This window comes from Scyliorhinus torazame, chromosome 3 (assembly GCF_047496885.1).
Source record: "Scyliorhinus torazame isolate Kashiwa2021f chromosome 3, sScyTor2.1, whole genome shotgun sequence".
NCBI classification, from domain to species: domain Eukaryota; kingdom Metazoa; phylum Chordata; class Chondrichthyes; order Carcharhiniformes; family Scyliorhinidae; genus Scyliorhinus; species Scyliorhinus torazame.
The window spans coordinates 175,359,387-175,383,596 of NC_092709.1; the positions used below are offsets into that span (position 1 = coordinate 175,359,387).

At 46.3% G+C, this 24,210-nt stretch overlaps 1 protein-coding gene across 4 annotated transcripts in view; it reads left to right on the plus strand.

Moving 5' to 3' along the window:
* pcdh7b (protocadherin 7b) overlaps nt 1–24,210 on the plus strand; it is a 612,544-nt gene that overhangs the window by 90,980 nt on the left and 497,354 nt on the right. The window contains exon 2 of one of the 4 annotated variants that reach the window (XM_072496545.1): nt 21,847–22,319. The exons of the other annotated variants lie outside the window; for them this stretch is intronic. Within the exon in view, the coding sequence (XP_072352646.1) occupies nt 21,847–21,855 (9 nt within the window). The 3' untranslated portion in view covers nt 21,856–22,319. Of the gene's footprint in view, nt 1–21,846; nt 22,320–24,210 lie in introns of those variants that run through there. 4 annotated transcript variants of the gene reach the window in all.

The following is a 24,210-nucleotide window of genomic DNA, read 5'->3' on the forward strand; positions in this document are numbered from 1 at the left end:
ATGGCTAGGGAAATTGCAAATGCACTAGTGATAATTTACCAAAATTCACTAGACTCTGGGGTGGTCCCGGTGGATTGCAAATTAGCAAACGTGACACCACTGTTTAAAAAAGGAGGTCGGCAGAAAGCGGGTAATTGTAGGCCAGTTAGCTTAACTTCAGAATCTAGCTGGAATCTATCTTCAAGGAAGAAATAGCGAGGCATCTGGATGGAAATTGTCGTATTGGGCAGACGCAGCATGGGTTCATAAAGGGCAGGTTGTGTCTAACTAATTTAGTGGAATTTTTTGAGGACATTACCAGTGCGGTAGATAACAGGGAGCCAATGGATGTGGTATATCTGGATTTCCAGAAAGCTTTGGACAAGGTGCCACACAAAAGGTTGCTGCATAAGATAAAGATGCGTAGCATTAAGTGTAAAGTAGTAGCATGGATAGAGGATTGGCTAATTAATAGAAAGCAAAGAGTGGGGATTAATGGGTGTTTCTCTGGTTGGCAATCAGTAGCTAGTGGTGTCCCTCAGGGATCAGAGTTGGGCCCACAATTGTTCACAATTTACATAGATGATTTGGAGTTGGGGACCAAGTGCAATGTGTCCAAGTTTGCAGACGACACTAAGATGAGTGGTAAAGCAAAAATTGCAGAGGATCCTGGAAGTCTGCAGAGGGATTTGGATAGGTTAAGTGAATGGGCTAGGGTCTGGCAGATGGAATACAATGTTGACAAATGTGAGGTTATCCATTTTGGTAGGAATAACAGCAGAAGGGATTATTATTTAAATGATAAAATATTAAAACATGCTGCTGTTCAGAGAGAACTGGTGCATGAGTCACAAAAAGTTGGTTTACAGGTGCAACAGGTGATTAAGACGGGGAATGGAATTTTGTCCTTCATTGCTAGAGGGATGGAGTTTAAGACTAGGGAGGTTCTGCTGCAATTGTATAAGGGGGGCGATTCTCCAAAATGGAGCTCAAGTGTTCTCGCCATCGTGAACGCCGTCGAGTTTCACGACGGCGGGAATCGAGCACGGGGATGACCGATTCTGTCACACACGGGGGCCAGCACGGCGCTGGGGTGGTTCACGCTGCTCCAGCCTCCCTCCCCGCCGCCAAATGGCCGCGCCAACCTGCGCATGCGCAGGCTACTTCTGCGCGCCGTCCCGGACTCAACATGGCGCCGGTGTTCAGGGGCCGGCCGTGCAACAAAGTAGGCCCGGGGCTGGGGAGAGGCCGGCCCGCCGATCGGTGGACCCTGATCGCGGGCCAGACCCCATCGGAGGCCCCCCCCCCCCCGGTGAAGGATCGCTTTTCCCCGCCCCACAGGCTGCCCTCCAGCCCTTGGCGCAGAGTTCCCGCCGGCAGCGACCAGGTGTGAACGGCGCCGGCAGGAATCGGTCGTATCCGCTCGGCCCATTCGGGCCGGAGATTCGGCGGCCCCGCCGATTCCGGCGGCCCGCCACCGCGTCAAAACGCGCCTGCGCAAATGGCGCCGATTCTCCACACCTCGGAGAACCGCGCGCGGGCGTCGGGCCTTTGTGGCGCGGTTGCGGCGATTCTCCGGCCTGGAGTGGTGCTCGGAGAATCGTCCCCAAGGTGTTAGTGAGGCCAGACCTGGAGCATTGTGTTCAGTTTTGGTCTCCTTACCTGAGAAAGGACATACTGGCGCTGGAGGGTGTGCAGAGGAGATTCACTGGGTTAATCCCAGAGCTGAAGGGGTTGGATTACGAGGAGAGATTGAGTAGACTGGGACTGTACTAGTTGGAATTTAGAAGGATGCGGGGGGATCTTATAGAAACATATAAAATAAAGGGAATAGATAGGATAGAGGCGGGCAGGTTGTTTCCACTGGCGGGTGGAAGCAGAACTAGGGGGTTTAGCCTCAAAATAAGGGGAAGTAGATTTACGACTGAGCTTTGGAGGAAATTCTTCACCCAAAGGGTTGTGAATCTATGGAATTCCTTGCCCAGTGAAGCAGTAGAGGCTCCTTCATTAAATGTTTTTAAGATAAAGATAGATAGTTTTTTGAAGAATAAAGGGATTAAGTGTTATGGTGTCAGGGCTGGTAAGTGGAGCTGAGTCCACAAAAGATCAGCCATGATCTCATTGAATGGCGGAGCAGGTTCGAGGGGCAAGATGGCCTACACCAGCTCCTAGTTCTTATGTTCTTATGTTAACATGTCGCGTCCTTATCACTCTTCAGAGCCAAAGAGTGGGAGAAATGTGATGGATTATAAACTGTTGATTGATTGATTGATTGATTTATTGTCACATGTACCGAAGTACAGTGAGAAGTATTTTTCTGCGGCCAAGGGAACGTACGCTGTACTTACACAGTAGCCAAAAAGAATAATCAACAAAGTTTATCGACAAATAGTGATTGGTTACAGTGCGGAACAAGGGGCCAAACAAAGCAAATACATGAGCAAGAGCAGCACAGGGCTTTGAGAATAGTGTTCTTACAGGGAAAGATCATAGAATTTACAGTGCAGAAGGTGGCCACTCGGCCCATCGAGTCTGCGGCAGCCCTTGGTAAAAGCATCCCACCCAAGCTCTCACCTAATCTCTTTTTGGACACTAAGGGCAATTTAGCATGGCCAATCCACCTAACCTGCACATCTTTGGACTGTGGGAGGAAACCGGAGCACCCAGAGGAAACCCACGCAGACACGGGGAGAACGTGCAGACTCCGTACAGACAGTGACCCAAGCCGAGAATTGAACCTGGGACCCTGGAGATGTGAAGCTCGTGAGGGAGAGCCGTTGAGGTGTCTAGTATCTGAGGAGAAGTTTCTGTTCCTATCTCTGGATGTGCGGATCTTCAGTCTTCTGTATCTTCTGCCTGATGGAAAGGTCTGGAAGAGGGAAAAGCCTGGGTTTGAGGGGTCTCTGACAATGCCGTCTGCCTTCCTGCGGCAGCGGGAGGTGTATACAGAATCAATGTGAGAGTGGCAAACTTGTGTGATGCGTTGGGCTGAGTTCACCACACTCTGCAGTTTCTTGCGATCTTGGGCCGAGCAGTTGCCGTACCAAGCTGTGATGCAGCCGTATAGGATGCTCTCTATGGCACATCTGTAGAGGTTTGTGAGAGTCGATGCAGACATGCTGAATTTCTTTAGCTTTTGTAGGAAGTAGAGACATTGTTGGGCTTTCTTACTGTTGCATCAACATGAGTGGACCAGAACAGATTGTGGTGATGGTGACCCCCAAGAACTTAAAGCTCCACTTTGGAGCCATTGATGTAGACGGGTGTGTGTTTCATGCTATGCTTCCTGAAGTCGATGATCAGTTCTTTGGTTTTGCTGACATTTAGAGAGAGGCTGTTTTCGGTACACCGTGCAACCAAGTGATCTATCTCCCTTCTGTAGTCTGATTCATTGTTGTTAGAGATACGACCCACCATCCGCAAACGTATAGATCCAATTGGAGTTAAACCTTGCCACACAGTCGGACATTTAGGAGTGCAGTAAGGACTGAGCACACATCCTTGAGGACTATTGTCGAGGAGGTCTTGTTGCCTATCCTGACAAACTGCGGCCTGTTGGTGAGGAAGACAAGGATCCAGCTGCACAGGGAGGGGTCAAGCCCAAGATTGCAGGGTTTGGTTATTAGTCCTGTTGGGATAATGATGTTGAAGGCAGAGCTATTGTCTCTGAACAGCAGTCTGAAGTAGGTGCCCTTGTTGTCAAGGTGTTTGAGTGTTGATTGTAGGGCTAGGGAGATAGCATCTGCTGTGGTCCAGTTGCGGCGATAGGCGAACTGCCACGGATCGAGACTGTCTGGGAGGCTGATGTTGATCCGCCTTATGACTAGCTGCTCGAAGCATTTCATGGCAACAGATGTCTGGGCCACCAGTCGGTAGTTGTTGAAGCACGCTACCTTGTTCTTCTTTGGTACTTGTATTATGGTGGTCTTCTTGAAGAAGGTGGTAACCTCGGAGGGGCAAAGTGAGGTGTTGAAGGTATCTGCGAATACACTCGGCTGCTGGGCTGTGCAGGATCTGACTGCTCACCCAGGGACTCCGTCGGGGCCTGTCGCTTTCCGCGGGTTCACTTTTAAACAGGCAGTTCCTACCTGTGAGGCTGTAATAATGGGTATGGGTGTGGGACAGAGTGGAGGTACAATGATAGGTCAGAGTCCAGGAAAGATTGTAACAAAGATGTGTGGGACACAAGACAGAGGAAACGTTAATGGCGGCGTGACGGTGCTAGGTGTTGTATAAGAGTAAGGGGCGGGATTCTCCTCTACCCGGCGGAGCGGGGTGTCCCGGTGCTGAGGAGTGGCGTGAACCACTCCGTCGTCGGGCCACACCATAGGTGCGGAATCCTCCGCACCTTCAAGGGCTCGGCCGGCCCCGGGTTGGTTTGCGATGCGCCGGCCGGCGGGGAAGGGGCTTCGGCGCCATGCCAACTGGCGCAGAAGGGCCTCCGCCAGCCGGCGCGAGTTGGCGCATGTGCGGGAGCGCCAGCGTATGCTGGCGTCATCCCAGCGCATGCGCAGGGGAGGATCTTCTCCGCGTTGGCCATCGCGGAGGACCACAGCAGCCAACGCGGAGGAATAGAGTGCCCTCACGGCACAGACCCGCCCGCGGACTGTTGGGCCCCGATCGCGGGCCAGGCCACCGTGGGGGCACCGCACCCCCCCCGAGGACCCCGGAGGCCGCCCGCGCCACCAGGTTCCGCTGTTAAGTACCTACTCTAATTTACGCCGGCAGGACCGGCCGAAAACGGACAGCCACTCGGCCTATCGCAGGCCGGAGAATAGCCGGGAGGGCCGCTGCCAGAGGCCGCCGACTGGCGTGGCGCAATTCCTGGCCCCGCCAAATCCCCAGCGCCGGAGAATTCGGCGGCTGGCGGGGGCGGGATTCACACCGCCCCCCGCCGATTCTCCAACCCGGTGGGGTGGGGGGGGGGGAGGGTCGGAGAATCCCGCCCAAGATATCCGACTGTGTTAATGGTGGAGCAAAGGTCAGTGCTCAGTGAAAGTGAAGCATTGCGCAGGTCAAGGAGACACAGCCTGAGTGAGAGAGATACAGACCGAGTGAGAATTTGGTAATTTGGTGCAGTGAGGTAATTCGGTGAAGAGTGGGAGAAGGTGCTTTTTCCCTACTGTTTTGTTCTCTCTCTTTCTTCGGGCCTAATTTCGGGAGCCGTTCGGAGGAGGAGGAGGAGCAGTCTCTGTGAGTATAAAAACCTAACGGAAACTTCCTGTTTTCCAGTTTTTTTTCCCAAAAGTGACGTCAGAGGGAAGCTGTGATCTGAGTGGTTGATAGCAAATCTGCCGCAAATTTAAAAAAAAACACAGCTAAACTCATAAACTTAAATTAAACTAATTAATTAATTAGTGATGGCTGGTCAGGTGATGTGCTTGAGCTGCTTGATGTGGGAGCTGGCAGATCCCATTGCGAGCTGCAGCGACCACATCTGCAGTAAGTGTTGGCTGCTCGAAGAGCTCCGGCTCAGAGTTGATGAGCTAGAGTCTGAGCTTCAAACACTGAGGCACATCCGGGAGGAGGAGACTTACCTGGACACTGTGTTTCAGGAGGCAGTCACACCTGTCAGAGTAAGTAGTTTAAATCCTGCCAGTGGCCAGGGACAGCAGGGTGTGACTGCAAGTCAGGCAGGTAAAGGGAACCAGCAGTCAGGAACTCAGGAGCCTCAGCCCTTGACTCTGTCCAACAGGTAGAACATAGAACATAGAAAATACAGCACAGAACAGGCCCTTCGGCCCACGATGTTGTGCCGAACCTTTGTCCTAGATTAATCATAGATTATCATTGAATCTACAGTGCAGAAGGAGGCCATTCGGCCCCCTGAGTCTGCACCAGCTCTTGGAAAGAGCACCCTACCCAAACTCAACACCTCCACCCAACACCAAGGGCAATTTGGACATTAAGGGCAATTTATCATTGGCCAATTCACCTAACCCGCACATCTTTGGACTGTGGGAGGAAACCGGAGCACCCGGAGGAAACCCACGCAGACACGGGGAGGACGTGCAGACTCCGCACAGACAATGACCCAAGCCGAAATCGAACCTGGGACCATGGATCTGTGAAGCAATTGTGCTATCCACAATGCTACCGTGCTGCCCTTAAGAACAAATAAATCTACACTATATCATTTTCCCGTAATCCATGTACCTATCCAACAGCTGCTTGAAGGTCACTAATGTTTCCGACTCAACTACTTCCACAGGCAGTGCATTCCATGCCCCCACTACTCTCTGGGTAAAGAACCTACCTCTGATATCCCTCCTATATCTTCCACCTTTCACCTTAAATTTATGTCCCCTTGTAATGGTGTGTTCCACCTGGGGAAAAAGTCTCTGACTGTCTACTCTATCTATTCCCCTGATCATCTTATAAACCTCTATCAAGTCGCCCCTCATCCTTCTCCGCTCTAATGAGAAAAGGCCTAGCACCCTCAACCTTTCCTCGTAAGACCTACTCTCCATTCCAGGCAACATCCTGGTAAATCTTCTTTGCACCTTTTCCAGAGCTTCCACATCCTTCCTAAAATGAGGCGACCAGAACTGTACACAGTACTCCAAATGTGGCCTTACCAAAGTTTTGTACAGCTGCATCATCACCTCACGGCTCTTAAATTCAATCCCTCTGTTAATGAACGCGAGCACACCATAGGCCTTCTTCACAGCTCTATCCACTTGAGTGGCAACTTTCAAAGATGTATGAACATAGACCCCAAGGTCTCTCTGCTCCTCCACAATGCCAAGAACTCTACCATTAACCCTGTATTCCGCATTCATATTTGTCCTTCCAAAATGGACAACCTCACACTTTTCAGGGTTAAACTCCATCTGCCACTTCTCAGCCCAGCTCTGCATCCTATCTATGTCTCTTTGCAGCCGACAACAGCCCTCCTTACTATCCACAACTCCACCAATCTTCGTATCGTCTGCAAATTTACTGACCCACCCTTCAACTCCCTCATCCAAGTCATTAATGAAAATCACAAACAGCAGAGGACCCAGAACTGATCCCTGCGGTACACCACTGGTAACTGGGATCCAGGCTGAATATTTGCCATCCACCACCACTCTCTGACTTCTATCGGTTAGCCAGTTCGTTATCCAACTGGCCAAATTTCCCACTATCCCATGCCTCCTTACTTTGTGCAGAAGCCTACCATGGGGAACTTTATCAAATGCCTTACTAAAATCCATGTACACTACATCCACTGCTTTACCTTCATCCACATGCTTGGTCACCTCCTCAAAGAATTCAATAAGATTTGTAAGGCAAGACCTACCCCTCACAAATCCGTGCTGACTATCCCTAATCAAGCAGTGTCTTTCCAGATGCTCAGAAATCCTATCCTTCAGTACCCTTTCCATTACTTTGCCTACCACCGAAGTAAGACTAACTGGCCTGTAATTCCCAGGGTTATCCCTGGTTCCTTTTTTGAACAGGGGCACGACATTCGCCACTCTCCAATCCCCTGGTACCACCCCTGTTGACAGTGAGGACGAAAAGATAATTGCCAACGGCTCTGCAATTTCATCTCTTGCTTCCCATAGAATCCTTGGATATAACCCGTCAGGCCCGGGGGACTTGTCTATCCTCAAGTTTTTCAAAATGCCCAACACATCTTCCTTCCTAACAAGTATTTCCTCGAGCTTACCAATCTGTTTCACACTGTCCTCTCCAACAATATCGCCCCTCTCATTTGTAAATACAGAAGAAAAGTACTCATTCAAGACCTCGCCTATCTCTTGAGACTCAATACATAATCTCCCGCTACTGTCCTTGATCGGACCTACCCTCGCTCTAGTCATTCTCATATTTCTCACATATGTGTAAAAGGCCTTGGGGTTTTCCTTGATCCTACCCGCCAAAGATTGTTCATGCCCTCTCTTAGCTCTCCTAATCCCTTTCTTCAGTTCCCTCCTGGCTATCTTGTATCCCTCCAATGCCCTGTCTGAACCTTGTTTCCTCAGCCTTACATAAGTCACCTTTTTCCTCTTAACAAGACATTCAACCTCTCTTGTCAACCATGGTTCCCTCACTCGACCATCTCTTCCCTGCCTGACAGGGACATACATATCAAGGACACGTAGCACCTGTTCCTTGAACAAGTTCCACATTTCACTTGTGTCCTTCCCTGCCAGCCTATGTTCCCAACTTATGCACTTCAATTCTTGTCTGACAACATCGTATTTACCCTTCCCCCAATTGTAAACCTTGCCCTGTTGCACGTACCTATCCCTCTCCATTACTAAAGTGAAAGTCACAGAATTGTGGTCACTATCTCCAAAATGCTCCCCCACTAACAAATCTATCACTTGCCCTGGTTCATTACCCAGTACTAAATCCAATATTGCCCCTCCTCTGGTTGGACAATCTACATACTGTGTTAGAAAAGCTTCCTGGACACACTGCACAAACACCACCCCATCCAAACTATTTGATCTAAAGAGTTTCCACTCAATATTTGGGAAGTTAAAGTCGCCCTACCACCCTATGACTTCTGCACCTTTCCAAAATCTGTTTCCCAATCTGTTCCTCCACATCTCTGCTACTATTGGGGGGCCTATAGAAAACTCCTAACAAGGTGACTGCTCCTTTCCTATTTCTGACTTCAACCCATACTACCTCAATAGGGTGATACTCCTCGAACTGCCTTTCTGCAGCTGTTATACTATCTCTAATTAATAATGCCACCCCCCCACCTCTTTTACCACCCTCCCTAATCTTATTGAAACATCTATAACCAGGGACCTCCAACAACCATTTCTGCCCCTCTTCTATCCAAGTTTCCGTGATGGCCACAACATCGTAGTCCCAAGTCCCGATCCATGCCTTAAGTTCACCCACCTTATTCCTGATGCTTCTTGCGTTGAAGTATACACACTTCAACCCATCTCCGTGCCTGCAAATACTCTCCTTTGTCAGTGTTCCCTTCCCCACTGCCTCATTACATGCTTTGGCGTCCTGAATATGAGGCACTTGCGCCCTGTGTGGACGGCGAACAGGGCTGCAGGAAGGATGAGTCAGCTGACCAAGGCACCATGGTTCAGCAGGCCATTCAAGGGGAGGGAGTAAATAGGCAAGTTGTAGTTGTAGGGGATTCTATTATCAGGGGAATAGATAGTATCCTTTGTGAGCAGGATAAAGAGTCCCGCATGGTATGTTGCCTGCCCGGTGCTAGGGTGCGGGACATCTCTGACTGGCTTGAAAGGATACTGGAGAGGGAGGGGGAGGATCCAGTTGTTGTGGTCCATGTCGGTACCAACAACATAGGCAAGTCTAGGAAAGAGGACCTGTTTAGAGATTATAAAGAGCTAGGATTCAAATTAAAAAACAGGTCCTCAAGGGTCATAATCTCCGGATTACTGCCCGAGCCACGTGCAAATTGGCATTGGGAGGCAAGAATGAGGGAAGTTAACACGTGGCTGAAAGAGTGGTGTGGGAAAGAGAGGTTCCTTTTCATGGGACACTGGCATCAGTTTTGGGACAGGGGGGACCTATACCGTTGGGATGGTCTCCACCTGAACCGAGCTGGGACCAGTGTTCTGGCGAAAAGAATAAATAGGGTGGTCAATAGGACTTTAAACTAAAGATTGGGGGGGAAGGGAAAGTCAGGGAACCAAGAGGTGAAGTAATCAGTGGGAAGGGTAGCTGCTTAGGAATACAAAAAAGCACGAAAAGACAAAACTCAGGAGAGGTTACGATAGTCCCCATCCCACAAAATATGACACAGTGTATGGAAAGGCTCAGTAAACCAAGGTCCACCACACTAAGAAAACAAAAAGGGACGGTCAATAGAGAATTAAAGGTGCTATATTTAAATGCGCGCAGTGTACGGAACAAGGTAGATGAGCTTGTGGCCCAGATTGTGACTGGCAGGTATGATGTGGTAGGCATCACAGAGACATGGTTGCAGGGGGTTCAGGACTGGCATTTAAACATCCAGGGATTCACAACCTATCGAAAAGACAGGGAGGTGGGCAGAGGGGGCGGGGTTGCCTTGTTAATTAGGAATGAAATAAAATCAATAGCACTAAATGACATAGGGTCAGATGATGTGGAGTCTGTGTGGGTAGAGTTGAGGAACCACAAAGGCAAAAAAACCATAATGGGAGTTATGTACAGGCGTCCTAACAGTGGTCAGGACCGGGGGCACAAAATGCACCACGAAATAGAAAGTGCATGTCAGAAAGGCAAGGTCACAGTGATCATGGGGGACTTCAATATGCAGGTGGACTGGGTAAATAATGCTGCCAGTGGACCCAAGGAAAGGGAATTCATTGAATGTTTACAGGAGGTCTTTTTGGAACAGCTTGTGATGGAGCCCACGAGGGAACAGGCCATTCTGGACTTAGTGTTATGTAATGAGCCAGACTTGATTAAAGATCTTAAAGTAAGGGAGCACTTAGGAGGCAGTGATCATAATATGGTAGAATTCAATCTCCAATTTGAAAGAAAGAAGGTAGAATCGGATGTAAAGGTGTTACAGTTAAATAAAGGTAACTACAGGGGCATGAGGGAGGAACTGATGAAAATCGACTGGGAGCAGAGCCTAGTGGGAAAGACAGTAGAACAGCAATGGCAGGAGTTTCTGGGAGTAATTGAGGACACAGTGCAGAGGTTCATCCCAAAGAAAAGAAAGGTTATCAGAGGGGGGATTAGGCAGCCATGGCTGACAAAGGAAGTTAGGGAATGCATCAAAGCAAAAGAGAAAGCCTATAATGTGGCAAAGAGTAGTGGGAAGTCAGAAGATTGGGAAGGCTACAAAAACAAACAGAGGATAACAAAGAGAGAAATAAGGAAAGAGAGGATCAAATACGAAGGTAGGCTAGCCAGTAACATTAGGAATGATAGTAAAAGTTTCTTTAAATACATTAAAAACAAACGGGAGGCAAAAGTTGACATTGGGCCGCTCCAAAATGACGCTGGTAATTTTGTGATGGGAGACAAGGAAATAGCTGAGGAACTAAATAAGTACTTTGCGTCAGTCTTCACAGTAGAAGACTTGAGTAATATCCCAACAATTCCGGAGAGTCAGGGGGCAGAATTGAATATGGTAGCCATCACAAAGGAGAAAGTGCTAGAGAAACTAAGAGGTCTAAAAATTGATAAATCTCCGGGCCCAGATGGACTACATCCTAGAGTTGTTGGCAAGATTCTAGAATCCATTGTTCAGGATGAGATTTCTAAATTCTTGGAAGTGCAGGGTCAGATTAGGACAAGTCAGCATGGATTTAGTAAGGGGAGGTCGTGCCTGACAAACCTGTTAGAGTTCTTTGAAGAGATAACAAATAGGTTAGACCAAGGAGAGCCAATGGATGTTATCTATCTTGACTTCCAAAAGGCCTTTGATAAGGTGCCTCACGGGAGACTGCTGAGAAAATAAGGGCCCATGGTATTTGAGGCAAGGTACTAACATGGATTGACGATTGGCTGTCAGGCAGGAGGCAGAGAGTTGGAATAAAAGGTTCTTTTTCGGAATGGAAACCGGTGATGAGTGGTGTCCCGCAGGGTTCAGTGTTGGGGCCACAGCTGTTCTCTTTATATATTAACGATCTAGATGACGGGACTGGGGGCATTCTGGCTAAGTTTGCCGATGATACAAAGATAGGTGGAGGGGCAGGTAATATGGAGGAGGTTGGGAGGCTGCAGAAAGATTTAGACAGTTTAGGAGAGTGGTCCAAGAAATGGCTGATGAAATTCAACGTGGGCAAGTGCGAGGTCTTGCACTTTGGAAAAAAGAATAGAGGCATGGACTATTTTCTAAACGGTGACAAAATTCATAATGCTGAAGTGCAAAGGGACTTGGGAGTCCTAGTCCAGGATTCTCTAAAGGTAAACTTGCAGGTTGAGTCCGTAATTAAGAAAGCAAATGCAATGTTGTCATTCATCTCAAGAGGCTTGGAATATAAAAGCAGGGATGTACTTCTGAAGCTTTATAAAGCATTAGTTAGGCCCCATTTAGAATACTGTGAGCAATTTTGGGCCCCACACCTCAGGAAGGACATACTGGCACTGGAGCGGGTCCAGCGGAGATTCACACGGATGATCCCAGGAATGGTAGGCCTAACATACGATGAACGTCTGAGGATCCTGGGATTATATTCATTGGAATTTAGGAGGTTGAGGGGAGATCTAATAGAAACTTACAAGATAATGAATGGCTTAGATAGGGTGGATGTAGGGAAGTTGTTTCCATTAGCAGGGGAGACTAGGACCCGGGGGGCACAGCCTTAGAATAAAAGGGAGTCACTTTAGAACAGAGATGAGGAGAAATTTCTTCAGCCAGAGAGTGGTGGGTCTGTGGAATTCATTGCCACAGAGGGCGGTGGAGGCCGGGACGTTGAGTGTCTTTAAGACAGAAGTTGATAAGTTCTTGATTTCTCAAGGAATTAAGGGCTATGGAGAGAGAGCGGGTAAATGGAGTTGAAATCAGCCATGATTGAATGGCGGAGTGGACTCGATGGGCCGAATGGCCTTACTTCCGCTCCTATGTCTTATGGTCTTATGGTCTTAAAATATTTTGACTAGAAAAAGGGAAAAAGGGGTCAAAATGGGGGACAAATTTCACAGTCTAAAGTTGTTGAGCGCAGCGTTGAGCCACGAAGGCTGTAATGTGACTAATTAGAAGGTGAGGTGCTATTCTTCCAGTTTGTGATTGGCTTCAATGGGACATTGCAGCAGGTCAAGGATGGACATATGCCAGGATTTAATGCAGCCTCCCCAATTAAATGAAACTAATCTAAATCTCCCATGCCTCCAAGAATACCCATTTAGTCCTGGTTACTTAAATGTGGCTCACCTAACTCACTGTGAGAGCTCTTTTCACTTGCATGTGAATGAGTCACAGGGAGCTGCACTGCCTTTGGAAATGTTTTCTCTGTGTTCAAAAAAAACTTTGAAACTCTTGAGGGGCGAAGCCAGAGGCAGAAAGTGGCTTGGTTGAAAGTGTTAGTTCCAAAAATTGAAGCGGCATGTGTATCCTAGGGATAGAGGGTTACTCAATAAAGTGTTATTACATATTTGACTCCTAAGGGAAGGTCACTTCAGAGGCTGCCTTAAAAGAACGGGAAACAGCTGCACAACAGGAATCATTACCTCAAGCGTTGGATGCAAAAAGCACTGCACAGGAACGAGTGCAAATAGTTCAGCTGCAGCACCAGGAGAGAGCACAATGACAGGAGACCAAGCAGCAAGGCAAATGCAGACCCTCACACATCAAAGAGTTTACAGGACCTTGATGATGTACACACAAATGTTGGAGAGACAGTGCCTGAAGAGACTAGGGAGACTCTCGCAGAACTATGCACCCTAATTCAGGATGAACTCTATGTCAGCGGTAATGACGGTTACTGAAGCTCTTGCTCTCTATGGGCCAATTCCATCTCTGGGTCACAGGTGACATCTACAACATCTCTCAGGCAGCCACGCACCACTACTTCAATGAGATTACAAATGCACTGTGCAAGAGGGCTGGAGAATTCATAAGATTGCAGGCAGACTAGGTCAGCCAGGTGTAGAGGACAATGGGATTCACAGCCATTTCCACCGTTCTGCACTTTCAAGGAGTAATAGACTGCACTCGTGTTGCCTTCAGGCCACAATCTGAGCGGCCTGCGCATTTATGAACAGAAAAGAATTCTATTTCCTTAATGTGCACTTAATCTGTAACAACAAGGAGTGAATTATGCAGATGTGTGTATCTCGACTGTAGCCATAATACCTAAATGCTTCGGCATTTGCAGCTGGCGCACTTGCTTGTGCCAAGGTCACAAATCAAGGGATAATGCCCATCATCAGAAACCCGTACGGTGAGACAGAGGTTCAATGCCAGCCACAGCACAGCACAGAGCAAACCATTTGGCTGCTGAAGATGCGCTTCCTCTGTGTCAATCATTCTGGGGATGCTCTCCAGTATGACCCAGTAAAGGTGTCACAGATAGTTGTTAAGTGCTGTGCAACTCGGGATGGGCAATAATTGCTGGTTCTAGCCAAAAACACCCAAATCGCATAAATTAGTTTAAAAAATGCACCAACATTACTCGTTTAAGAAACTGAAAAATGCCAAGTAAATTATATAAAATCTGTTTGGAAAAATATTATGTACATCTCCAGAGAAATGATCAGGCTGAATAGTTATTAATTGTTATTAATCTTTATACCAAAGGCATTTTTTGGAAATTGGACATGATCATTTTGGGCTTTGTATGGGTGAGGAAGGTGCCGAAGGTCGGGACTAACCTGCTGCAGAGGCAGAGGCAGCAGGGGGATTGGTGTTGCTGAATCTGCTTCATTGTTGTTGGGCGGTGAATGTGGATATGGTGGGAAGGAGAAGGGGTAGAATGAGTTAGGATGGAGGTGGAGTCTCGTAAGGAGTCCAGTTTGAGGGCTATGTTGATGGCAGCATTGCCAATGGCTCCGAGTAGGTATTCAGGGAGCCCGATGATGCAATCCACAGTTGCATAGTGGGTAGCACTGTTCCTTCACAGCTTCAGGGCCCAAGTTCGACTCCCGGCTTGGGTCGCTGTCTGTGTGGAGTCGGCACATTCTCCCCGTATCTGCGTGGGTTTCCTCCAGGTACTCTGGTTTCCTCCCTCAAGTCCCGAAAGATGTGCTGTTAGGTAATTTGGACATTCTGAATTCTCCCTCTGTGTACCCGAACAGGAGCCGCAATGTGGCGATAGTGGCTTTTCGCAGTAACTTCATTGCAGTGTTAATGTGAGCCTACTTGTGACAATAAAGATTATTAGATTAGATTGTTAGATTATTAGATTATTATTGGCATCTATATAATAATAACTTTTAAGATTAAATATTGTGCCTTTGTGATGGGAACTAAGCATCTAGCTATAACAAATATTTGGGACAATTTTACTGGTGAGGGTGGGGAGGTCAGAATAGAGTGAGGCTGGGAGAGAGTTTTGCCCCTGGGTCACATTTCCATATTGGAGGCCAGATTCCCACCTGACCAAAATATTAATCACCACCTGGCTAACCGTGTGAATGAGGTTTTGAGAGGGGGGGGGGGGGTGCAGGAAGTTGCAGCATTGGAAAAAATGAAATGTTTTCCAGCATTTTGATAAGTGGTAGTGGCGGGGTAGGAACCAATGGTAATTATGCCTAGTGGAGGGAGAGGTATGCAGTGAAGACCGAACATTTATTCACAGGGCTGAAAGGAACACCTATCCTCTTCCTGGCCCACAATAAAACTCAGAAAATACACAAAATAAACCTTAGCTTTCTGGGTCTTTTGGCCATGGATTCACTTCTTGGTCAGACAAGGAGTGAAGGCGTGCATTACTGCCTGGAGTCTTGTTTCTTTTAATACATTATTTTTTTATTAATAAGAACAGATACAATATAACCATGACTCAATGTTAAGTTGCTCCTAATTACACTTGAACTTCAGCTAAACATTCCTAAAATAGTAGCACATAGCTGCTCGCTTTTCTGCTTTACCCCACTTTGTGTTACACAATCTTATCACAGTTTGGGCTGGATTCTCCGTTTTTGGGACGAAGTCCCCACGCCGTCGTGAAAACTGTTGTCTTTTACGCCAGGAAAACGAGTCAAAAGGCCACAGATTCACCGTTTTGCTGGGGGCCAGCAGGGAACCGTAGCAGAGTTCGCAGCTCTAGCTGCTGATATGCCCCCAGCAGTTCCGCATCAGAGGACACGCATGCGCACGGCGGCAGCCTGCAGCGGGCGCGCCGTGCTCCATGGCGGAATCAGACCTGTATCGCCGAAGTAGTGCCCCGCATCGGCCGCTCGGGCGCCCCGGATCGCCCGCCCACATTAGCCCCAGCCTGAATGAGTGCCCTGAATTGGCCCTCCCCTGACTGGCAGTCCTGGACTGAGTCCGCAGCCGTCACGCGAGGATCCCGGACGGTTTGAGCACACGTAAGCCACGCCGTCGGGAATTCAGCCGGTCGGCAAAGGAGTATCGCGGGGTGGGCCTCAGGCAATGGCCTGAAGTGGTGGATACTCGGCGCAGAGTACGCCAAATTTCGGGGGGCAGAGAATTGAAAAACCGACGCTGCTCCCGATTTTAGCGCCAAAACGGATTTTCCACCCTGTCGCTGAATGCGATTTTGCCGTTGGGGAGTGGAGAATCCAGTCCCTTATGTAGAGTAAAATGCGGTTAGCTATGGTACTAATTTGAAACATGCTAATTAAGGTTTAATCTGCTGTCTACAGTTTATGGGGCTGCTGTGCAAAAACAAATGCTTGCTAAACAATTTCAAAATATGTATATTACGTATTCAATTGTAATACCTGTTAAATAACAGCTGTGTTTAGTTAAAAAGGACATTGTAACATTAAAATGTGCTTACTAAGTCTTGCCTTTAAGTGACCTTTTTCCCATTAGTTGGTCATGTGTGGGAGACTGAAACAAGTGGCAAATTAGCATATTACTGAATGAAAGCTTGAATGCCAATCACTTTGCTAATGGATTAGAATGTGTTGAAATTGACCCGTGTTTGAGATGCCATGTTATAGCTCTGAAATGGGTACTCCTGTTTGTTAACCCTTCTGTAATTTCATCAGTTTCTCTCTGATTGTAAGTGAACTGATCGACAATAGTGTTGATTATTATGGTGCTTGGCAGGCTGAACACAGCAGTGTCACATAGCAGGAGACTATCATAAGCATCAAGATTAATTTGAATCCCCAAAGCTCAAACTACTTGCCTAGAATAGCTGCTTGTATTTTTTTTCTGGACTGTGTAGAAACAGGCTACCTCTTGCTGCAACAAAGCTAAAGGCATACAGTCAGCCTCGCTTTCGTCAACCCAAGAGGCTGGTAGAATAGCTCTTCAAATTAGGGCTTTATTCACCATGTTTTGAAATTTGGACATTTATTACCACGTACACATTTTGTGATAATACATGGTTATAATACCATAGTAATAATAGAGGTTTCTAATAGAAATGGTTTGTCTTAACCAGCAGATCTACAAATCAGAGCATGCAGGTTTGCAGTTTGGGTTTATATTTTCATTAAACTGGATAAAACAGACTAAACACATATCCAGTTGAAAAACTGTTGCCATCTAAGTATCCAACCAATGTAAATAATTCATGAAAGCATTAACCTCAAAACTCTGAAAACTTCTTAGCCTAGAAATTCCACTACTTTTGAAAGTGAAAATTCAATGCAGTAGACATGGAAGGGGCTGGGATTGGGACATTGGTTTTGCTTCATCATGTCCAACACCTGTCGGCCTCCATCCTGACCCTCCAGCTTCTAGATCAAATCAAAACTAAAAACCAGTTGAAGCCTTCCTGTCCTTGGCAGAATATTCCAGAACGGTCAGCACCAATCAGCATAGACTATCAGCTAAGAGCCCAGTAGAGTAAACAACTCATTGGCCGACAGCCAAGTCCATCAAGATGAGTCATCACCGATGTCAGCACATCCTGCTGGATTCCTTACAGATATCAAGCAAATTTTTGTCCAGGTACAAAAATTGAAATAGCAGATTAACAGAAATTAAAGGGAAAAAACAAGAATTAAACATGGTGTAACAGGAGGATCCTTACACCCCTCACAACCACAGAATTGTGCTTAGATTTACAGGTGTTCATGGGAACCTGCCAAGTGCAAAATATTAAATACAGTATAATAAAAGTACATCGCATTAACCGTGCAAACAAATCATTAGTCCAAAAATTATTGGTACTGCAAAGGGTTGTTGTATTGAAACTGTAAAAGGGGTTAAAAGTCAGGATACAACATGGGATCCCCATTCTTAGCCTGTCAAAATTGCCATCGGTTTTGGGTGTGGGTCCCAAATTGAGCAAGCAGATTATAACAGGTTATACAGTTATAATGTACTTTCCTCGTTTATGCCCATTGAACATTAAAGACATCTATAAGTTCTCAGTTTTAAGGATTGCCAGGCCAGGTTGAGTGAGTTGGAGGAGGGGATAGAGGCTGGGGTGGATCAGGATGGAGTGATTGATTTGATTATCTAAATCAGCTGATGAGGATAGTTCACAGTTTCAATGATTTCTTTAGAGATCATTTTCCAAACCTGCAGTGGAAATGGTGATGGGATGATCTTAAGATATGTAAACTTGCCTGACCCCAGAGGGGATAGGTGCCAGGCTCATTCACAATGGATGAGCATGGGTTCTCTGCCAGCCTTCAACAACCCCAAATCTCTGCATGGGCTTCGGAATGGACAGCCCCCCCCCCCCCCCCCCCCCACTCCAGTGGTCAGTAGTGGTTTCTTCATCAGGTATTTCTGTCTAAAAACTAATTATCCAATCAACAGTGGAAAAGAAAAATCTGAATGTATTAATTCTCTCGGTGGACTTTTCATCTAACTGGAACTAATTTTACCAAAGGATTACAGGGAAGAGCTGACACTAATGTGTGACACTTATTTTGTTATAAATTGCTGCTTCCTGGACTCCCTCAGAGGCTGAGCAGATGGTATATGAATGTATCTCTCCTTGGGGACTTGCAGTTCCTCACCCAGCTTCAGAATGTTTGTTTTAATTTCTCGAGCTCAACACAGTTCAGCACTGAAACCTTCGTAAATCTGTGTTGGGAAATTTCCAAGACATTTCTCTGTCGCAATATTGTGGCCTCTGCTTCTATCAAAAATTAGATTTGTCTTGCCGGAGGCAGCTGGAAGCGTAAATCCGTTGCTTGGAAATTGTACTGATTGGGATGAATCAGACATCAGAGATGTTCTCTCCTCTTCAATGTGCTAGAAAGTAGCTCCCTTTCCTCCAGTATTCTAATATCACGCACATGCCCATCTGTGCCTACTTTTATGAATACTGACAGCTGACAACATTTTATTATTTGAATAGCAACAAAAATTACATTGACGCAGTCCGTTTACCATAGTTAACCATCACAAGGAGGTTCACAGACAGCCAAGCCCGAGTCGTTGAGAAGGGGCATTAGAGAGGATGGTTGAAGGTGCTATTCATGAGGGGAGACTTTAAAGAGGATTTTGATGGCATTAAGAAATGCAGTGGGACAAGAAGGTTTCGATAAAAATGATAAAGGATGATATGATTGACCACATCAAAGTCCACAGAGAATGAGGAAGGAGCTGCGCTCTGAAAGCTAGTGATTCGAAACAAACCTGTTGGAATTTAACCTGGTGTTGTAAGATTTCTTACTATGTCCTCAGAAATAGCATACTCCCTATTCGTACAGATAACTGAAGGAACTGCATCTGTTCGAAAACAAGCCAAGTCAATTTACTGTGATGAAGTATGAATGCAGAGTGTCAAACTTTATTTAGATTAGCAAATATTGTATTGGTTGAAATATTTTGAAAAAGCCATTTGAATGAGGATAGTGGGATTATTCCAATTACCTGTTTTATTCCTGGTCAATACAACATATCTACACTCCTTTGTCAATTGAACTCAAACTTTGGTCAATTATCCTTTTGTGTAGATTAAGGCAAGTGCTCTCATCTGCTATTCTGTTTTTTCATTTGCTGTCTGTGGTAAGTTGTAGAGTTCCTGCCTGGGCTAGATGGTATTGTATATTGTCCAATGACCCTAATACTGCAGTGAAGAGAAACATTTTAAAATTCTTGAAGGATTGTTTCATGGTATAAATTTTAAGTTATGGTCCTTATTGTAAGTATTATATTATTCACAGCATAAGTTATGACAAATTTCTCCATGGGCTACTTCATTGGGCACCTTTTTTGCAGTTCAAGGCATTCATAATAGACTTCTCTGTTCATAATTTTAATACAGCCATTAACCTGTCCATAATATACACCTTTGTACCTCAGTTAAGGTATCAGACAGTGGAATTTGATGCAAACACATGAAGTACCCTTACAGCAAATGATAGTCATTTCTAAGATGTGGTTCCCTTTTCTGTGCCATTGTATCCCTAATGATGACGAATTGGTTTTTCAATGTGACATTGGTCAGTTGCACACAACAGAACTGGTTGGATGTGGAGCATTGGTATTGCATATTTCTACATTGCTATCTTACTGAGCAGCTTCATAGGAATGCAACAATGTGTAGGCTTGAAAAGGACAATTCTGATCCATCTGACAAGTCCCAAAGTTCAAAATAATACCAGGATAGGGATGGGATTCTTCTCTTTGATCTGGAACAACGTAGGGCAGAGCTTTACCAACCCCTATATCTCCACCCTAAACTTGACCCATTCCTACTGCCTAATCCATTGACTGCTACTGAGTGGAAGAGCCCCAGAAAGGAAAACAACTTTATGGTTTTGTAAGCCCAGTCACAATCAGAGCCTAAAAATTTGTGAACGGAAATGATGTGGCCTCAACTAGGACACTTTCCTCTATTTACAAAGTTCACCTATATCCTAGGCCTATTGCTCCTTTTCACTGGGGAGGCCCAAGAAGCTCCTGTAATCAGTTTGGCAATTTTATGTATGTACCTGTCTGTTTCTACTTTTAAAAATTCTTCAGCATTGTACTTTTCTGTGGTTAGTTGTTTTGCAATTCTGATGGTATCAGTGGTTTAAGTGGTGTTTTTGTTGCACTCATTGGAATTATACACAAATTGAAAAAATAAGTGAAGTAAGAAAATACTGTCCACTGAATCCTGGGCAATATAAAATGGAAGCGATGGGGGTCTTGCCCGCTAGCTGGAGAACTGGCGAGAGCCAAGTTTGCCTTTTTTAGGGATGGCCCACTGCTTTAAGTACTACGCAGGTACTTACCTGAACAGTGGCAGGTCTTCTCGGGTAGCAAAGAGCCTGGGCTGGAAGTCTTGCCTGCCAAGAGCTGCTGGTCAGTCAGAGGCCAACATCCTACTGAACAACAGCAGCACAAGGTAAGCAGTGGCCTCTGCCAATAGGGCACCCACCTGAGGCCTGGGATCGTTGGTCCATCCCAGACCACAGGGGAATGATGGTGGGATAGGGAGGTTGTGTGGTGGGGGTCGCAGGGTAGATGGGGGAGTGGGATTGGCCGGAAGGGCAGGGATCCCTCTGGGAAAGGACCTCCCCCTCTCCCCCCCCCCACCCCAGGAGCCAGCAAGCAACCGTACGCAGGTTTGCTTGTCGTGCACACTTAAGGGCCTCAATTGTCAGCCGGACAGGAAGGCCATCCATGAGCCTTCCCAACATGGTCTTAATCGGGTTGAAAGTGGGAAGGTTCCACCCACCATCCTCCCACCCGATTAAGTGTATTCCATCATCAAACTTGCAACAGGGTAGGGAATTAAATTCTGTGTCCTGTCTCTGTAGCAGGGTGGACAATTGCTTTGTGATTGTAAGTAAATTAAGAACTAGGGCGAGATCTTCTGGCTGTTACACCGGCAGGATCTTCGGTTCCGCTAATGGCGCACCACTGCCACGGGTTTCTCGGTGGCGTGGGGCGAATTCAATGGGAAATCTCATTAACAGCAGCAGGACCAGAAAGTACCGCCACCAGGCCACCATCCACCGCCGAGAAACACACCGCGGGGAGGCCCGAGAATCTCACCCCTTATGTTTCGGTAGAGGCAACAATAAGATCAGTTTACATCTGATATTGTTGTGCAGTGGACAAGGAAGTTGAAATAGTGTGGTTGCTCAACTGACCTGTATCCTTGTCTGAACCTTGCTATCACCACTGCTCACAGATTGATAATGTGATACCGATCCAAATTTTAATTTATTGTAAATTAAAAGATATGAAAGTGATAATGTTAAAGTCGCCGGGTGATGTAAGTCAAGATTTGACGGTTTTCCTTTCCAAATAATAGGGAGTGGCTGTGAAGTCAGCTATAAACCTTTGTTGTCCTTCTCACTGCTTTCTGCTCCCCGGATTTGTCTTGCTTTCAAAGGCAATAGGTCAATGTCTCTGAAATGTGGAACATGTCAACCAATGACCTTTTGTTCACACAGCTTTCCTAAAATACAGTGGCCGGGATTTTCCGACCGTGCCCGCCTCCAAGATCTTCCAGACCCGCTAAAAGTCAATGGACTTTTGGCTGGCCCGCCGCATCCCTTGCAGTGGGCCCCACCACAACGGAGCTGGGAAATCCTAGCCAGTAATACTCGCACAAGAACTTTTCACTGGAACTGAATGCAGTGGATTCTAACTTTTGCCTCTGGGTTCACAAGAAGCTCTCAGACAATTGGAATGAAAATATCTTATCATCACCGAATCATAGGCCTCCTAAGTGAGATGATTTCAGACATTCTGACCCACCAACTAGAAGGCACCATTTCATGATATGAAAGTGCCCATAACTCATCAATAATTGGCCTTAAATAAGCAATTTTACTCAGTGCGACCACAAATACGGTCAGTCTGGGAAATAAAAATGTCATGTTGCGTTAAAGTGAGAGAAAAATATGAATACAATGTACAGATTTTGATGGTGGAGTCATTAAAATAGGAAAACAAACTACACTTATGTCGTTGGAGACTTACATTTTGAAAAAATGAAGACTGCAATAATTCAGATGATTTTCTGTTTTAAAAAATCTGTTGGGATTATTTTTACATTCATTGCCTTGTCTTTTGATTTTGGATTAAACCTCGTTCTTGAGTTAAAAAAAATCTATTTGACTGTATGTATAAGTTTATTTCACAGATTTTCATAATAACGATAACTTTTGTCTGACAAGGCAACCAAAATATGCAATTCTCCATTTATTCCTCTCAACTCACTGGGGTAGATTTTCCCTTTCTCTGCCCAGAAGCAATCCAGTGGACAGGATCAGACTCAGTTGTAGACTCGCCTGATCTTTATTTCCTGGGACGAAAATCAGAGTGGTTCTACCAAAGTTGGGTCTTCTGCTCTGCCTGATTGCAGCCCAGGTACTGAAGGTGAAATCTCATCCCATTATTAACCCGAGAGAAATAAAGACAGAAAATATTAGAAATACTCAGAAGGTCTAGCAACATCAGTAGGGGGAGAAACAGGCTGGATTTTCATGTTGGAGGTAGGAATCGGGAGATGGAATTAATCCCACTGTTGTGACCCATCTCTGTCTCGAGACTGCTGGTTGACAGGATTTCCTTGATTTGGGCCCGAAGTGGCCTGGAGACTGACCTGGTGGTTTGATGGGCCAAGTCCAGAATGGGCAGGTTAAAAGGCTCGGAGGCTGGAGCTCCGAATGGAACCAGCAGCTCATTTATGACCACTTTAGCACCTCCGCACCATGTCACACGCTTAACCCCCTCACAATCCCTCATCCCCTTCACCCACATCCCTTCACCCTCTCACCCTCGCTTCTCTCACCCTCACCTGAATCATCTCACCCATTATCCGCTTCATGAACATAACTCACAAGCCCTGTTATCACAGTTAGAAGCTGTTGAATAACCCATTAAGATCTCCAAGTAAAAAACAAACTCTTCAAACCAACAGTGAAAACAATTTCAAGCATTTGTAAAATTATCAGGCAGTTGCATTACAGCCAAGAACCCACAAAACTCTCTGAGTCGACAAACAGGCTTCAGAACTGCTATTGTAACAGATGTCGAGACTGAATCTAAATATGCAGTGGGAACCATTAAACATTTACATTTGGTTATCATGATATTCTACCTTTTCAATAGTTTGAAATGTACTGTATTTTCTTATCTATTAATTTTTAAAAATTAATCGGAAGACTTTTCCAAATTCACAGTGCCAATTGACAGCTTGCCAGTTGGCAGAAGTGACAATCTGACAAGCACACTGGACGGAATTTAATGCTTTCCTTGAGATGGATTTGGTGGTGCAAGGAGCATTTAATCAGGTGGGTGTTGAGTGAGGAGCCCACCACCTTTTGATTATGTCCAGGGAAGAAGGCTCTTGGACAGTAACTAGTGCACACTAAAGGGCCTCATCCTGCCATCATTGGTATTCGAACAGAGGCAGAAGGGGGACTCACCAGGCAGGAAGCCTGAACAGCAAAAGCTAGTGTCTTTGCTTGTGGGTTTTCCGAGTGGGGGTACTCATTCAAAGGCACTCAGTGACCAGCATTGTGAAGGGGAGAACCTGCTGATAGCCATATCTATGCCCATTCTGCTGACCTTCCTCCCCCTCTTGACCCCTGTAGCATGAGTCCCATCCAACCATCACGCACATGTGACCTAGATCCCATGCTGATCCTGGGCCTCTGATGGATGTGTTGTCGGCAGCTGTCACCAGTCCCCAAGTGGCACTACTGACTTCATCCTGGGGGAGGCCCACCACTGTCCTGTTACTTGGCTGATTGGTGATTTCTTGAAAGGAGATGATGCAGGTGTCCCGATTACTCCCCAACCAGTAG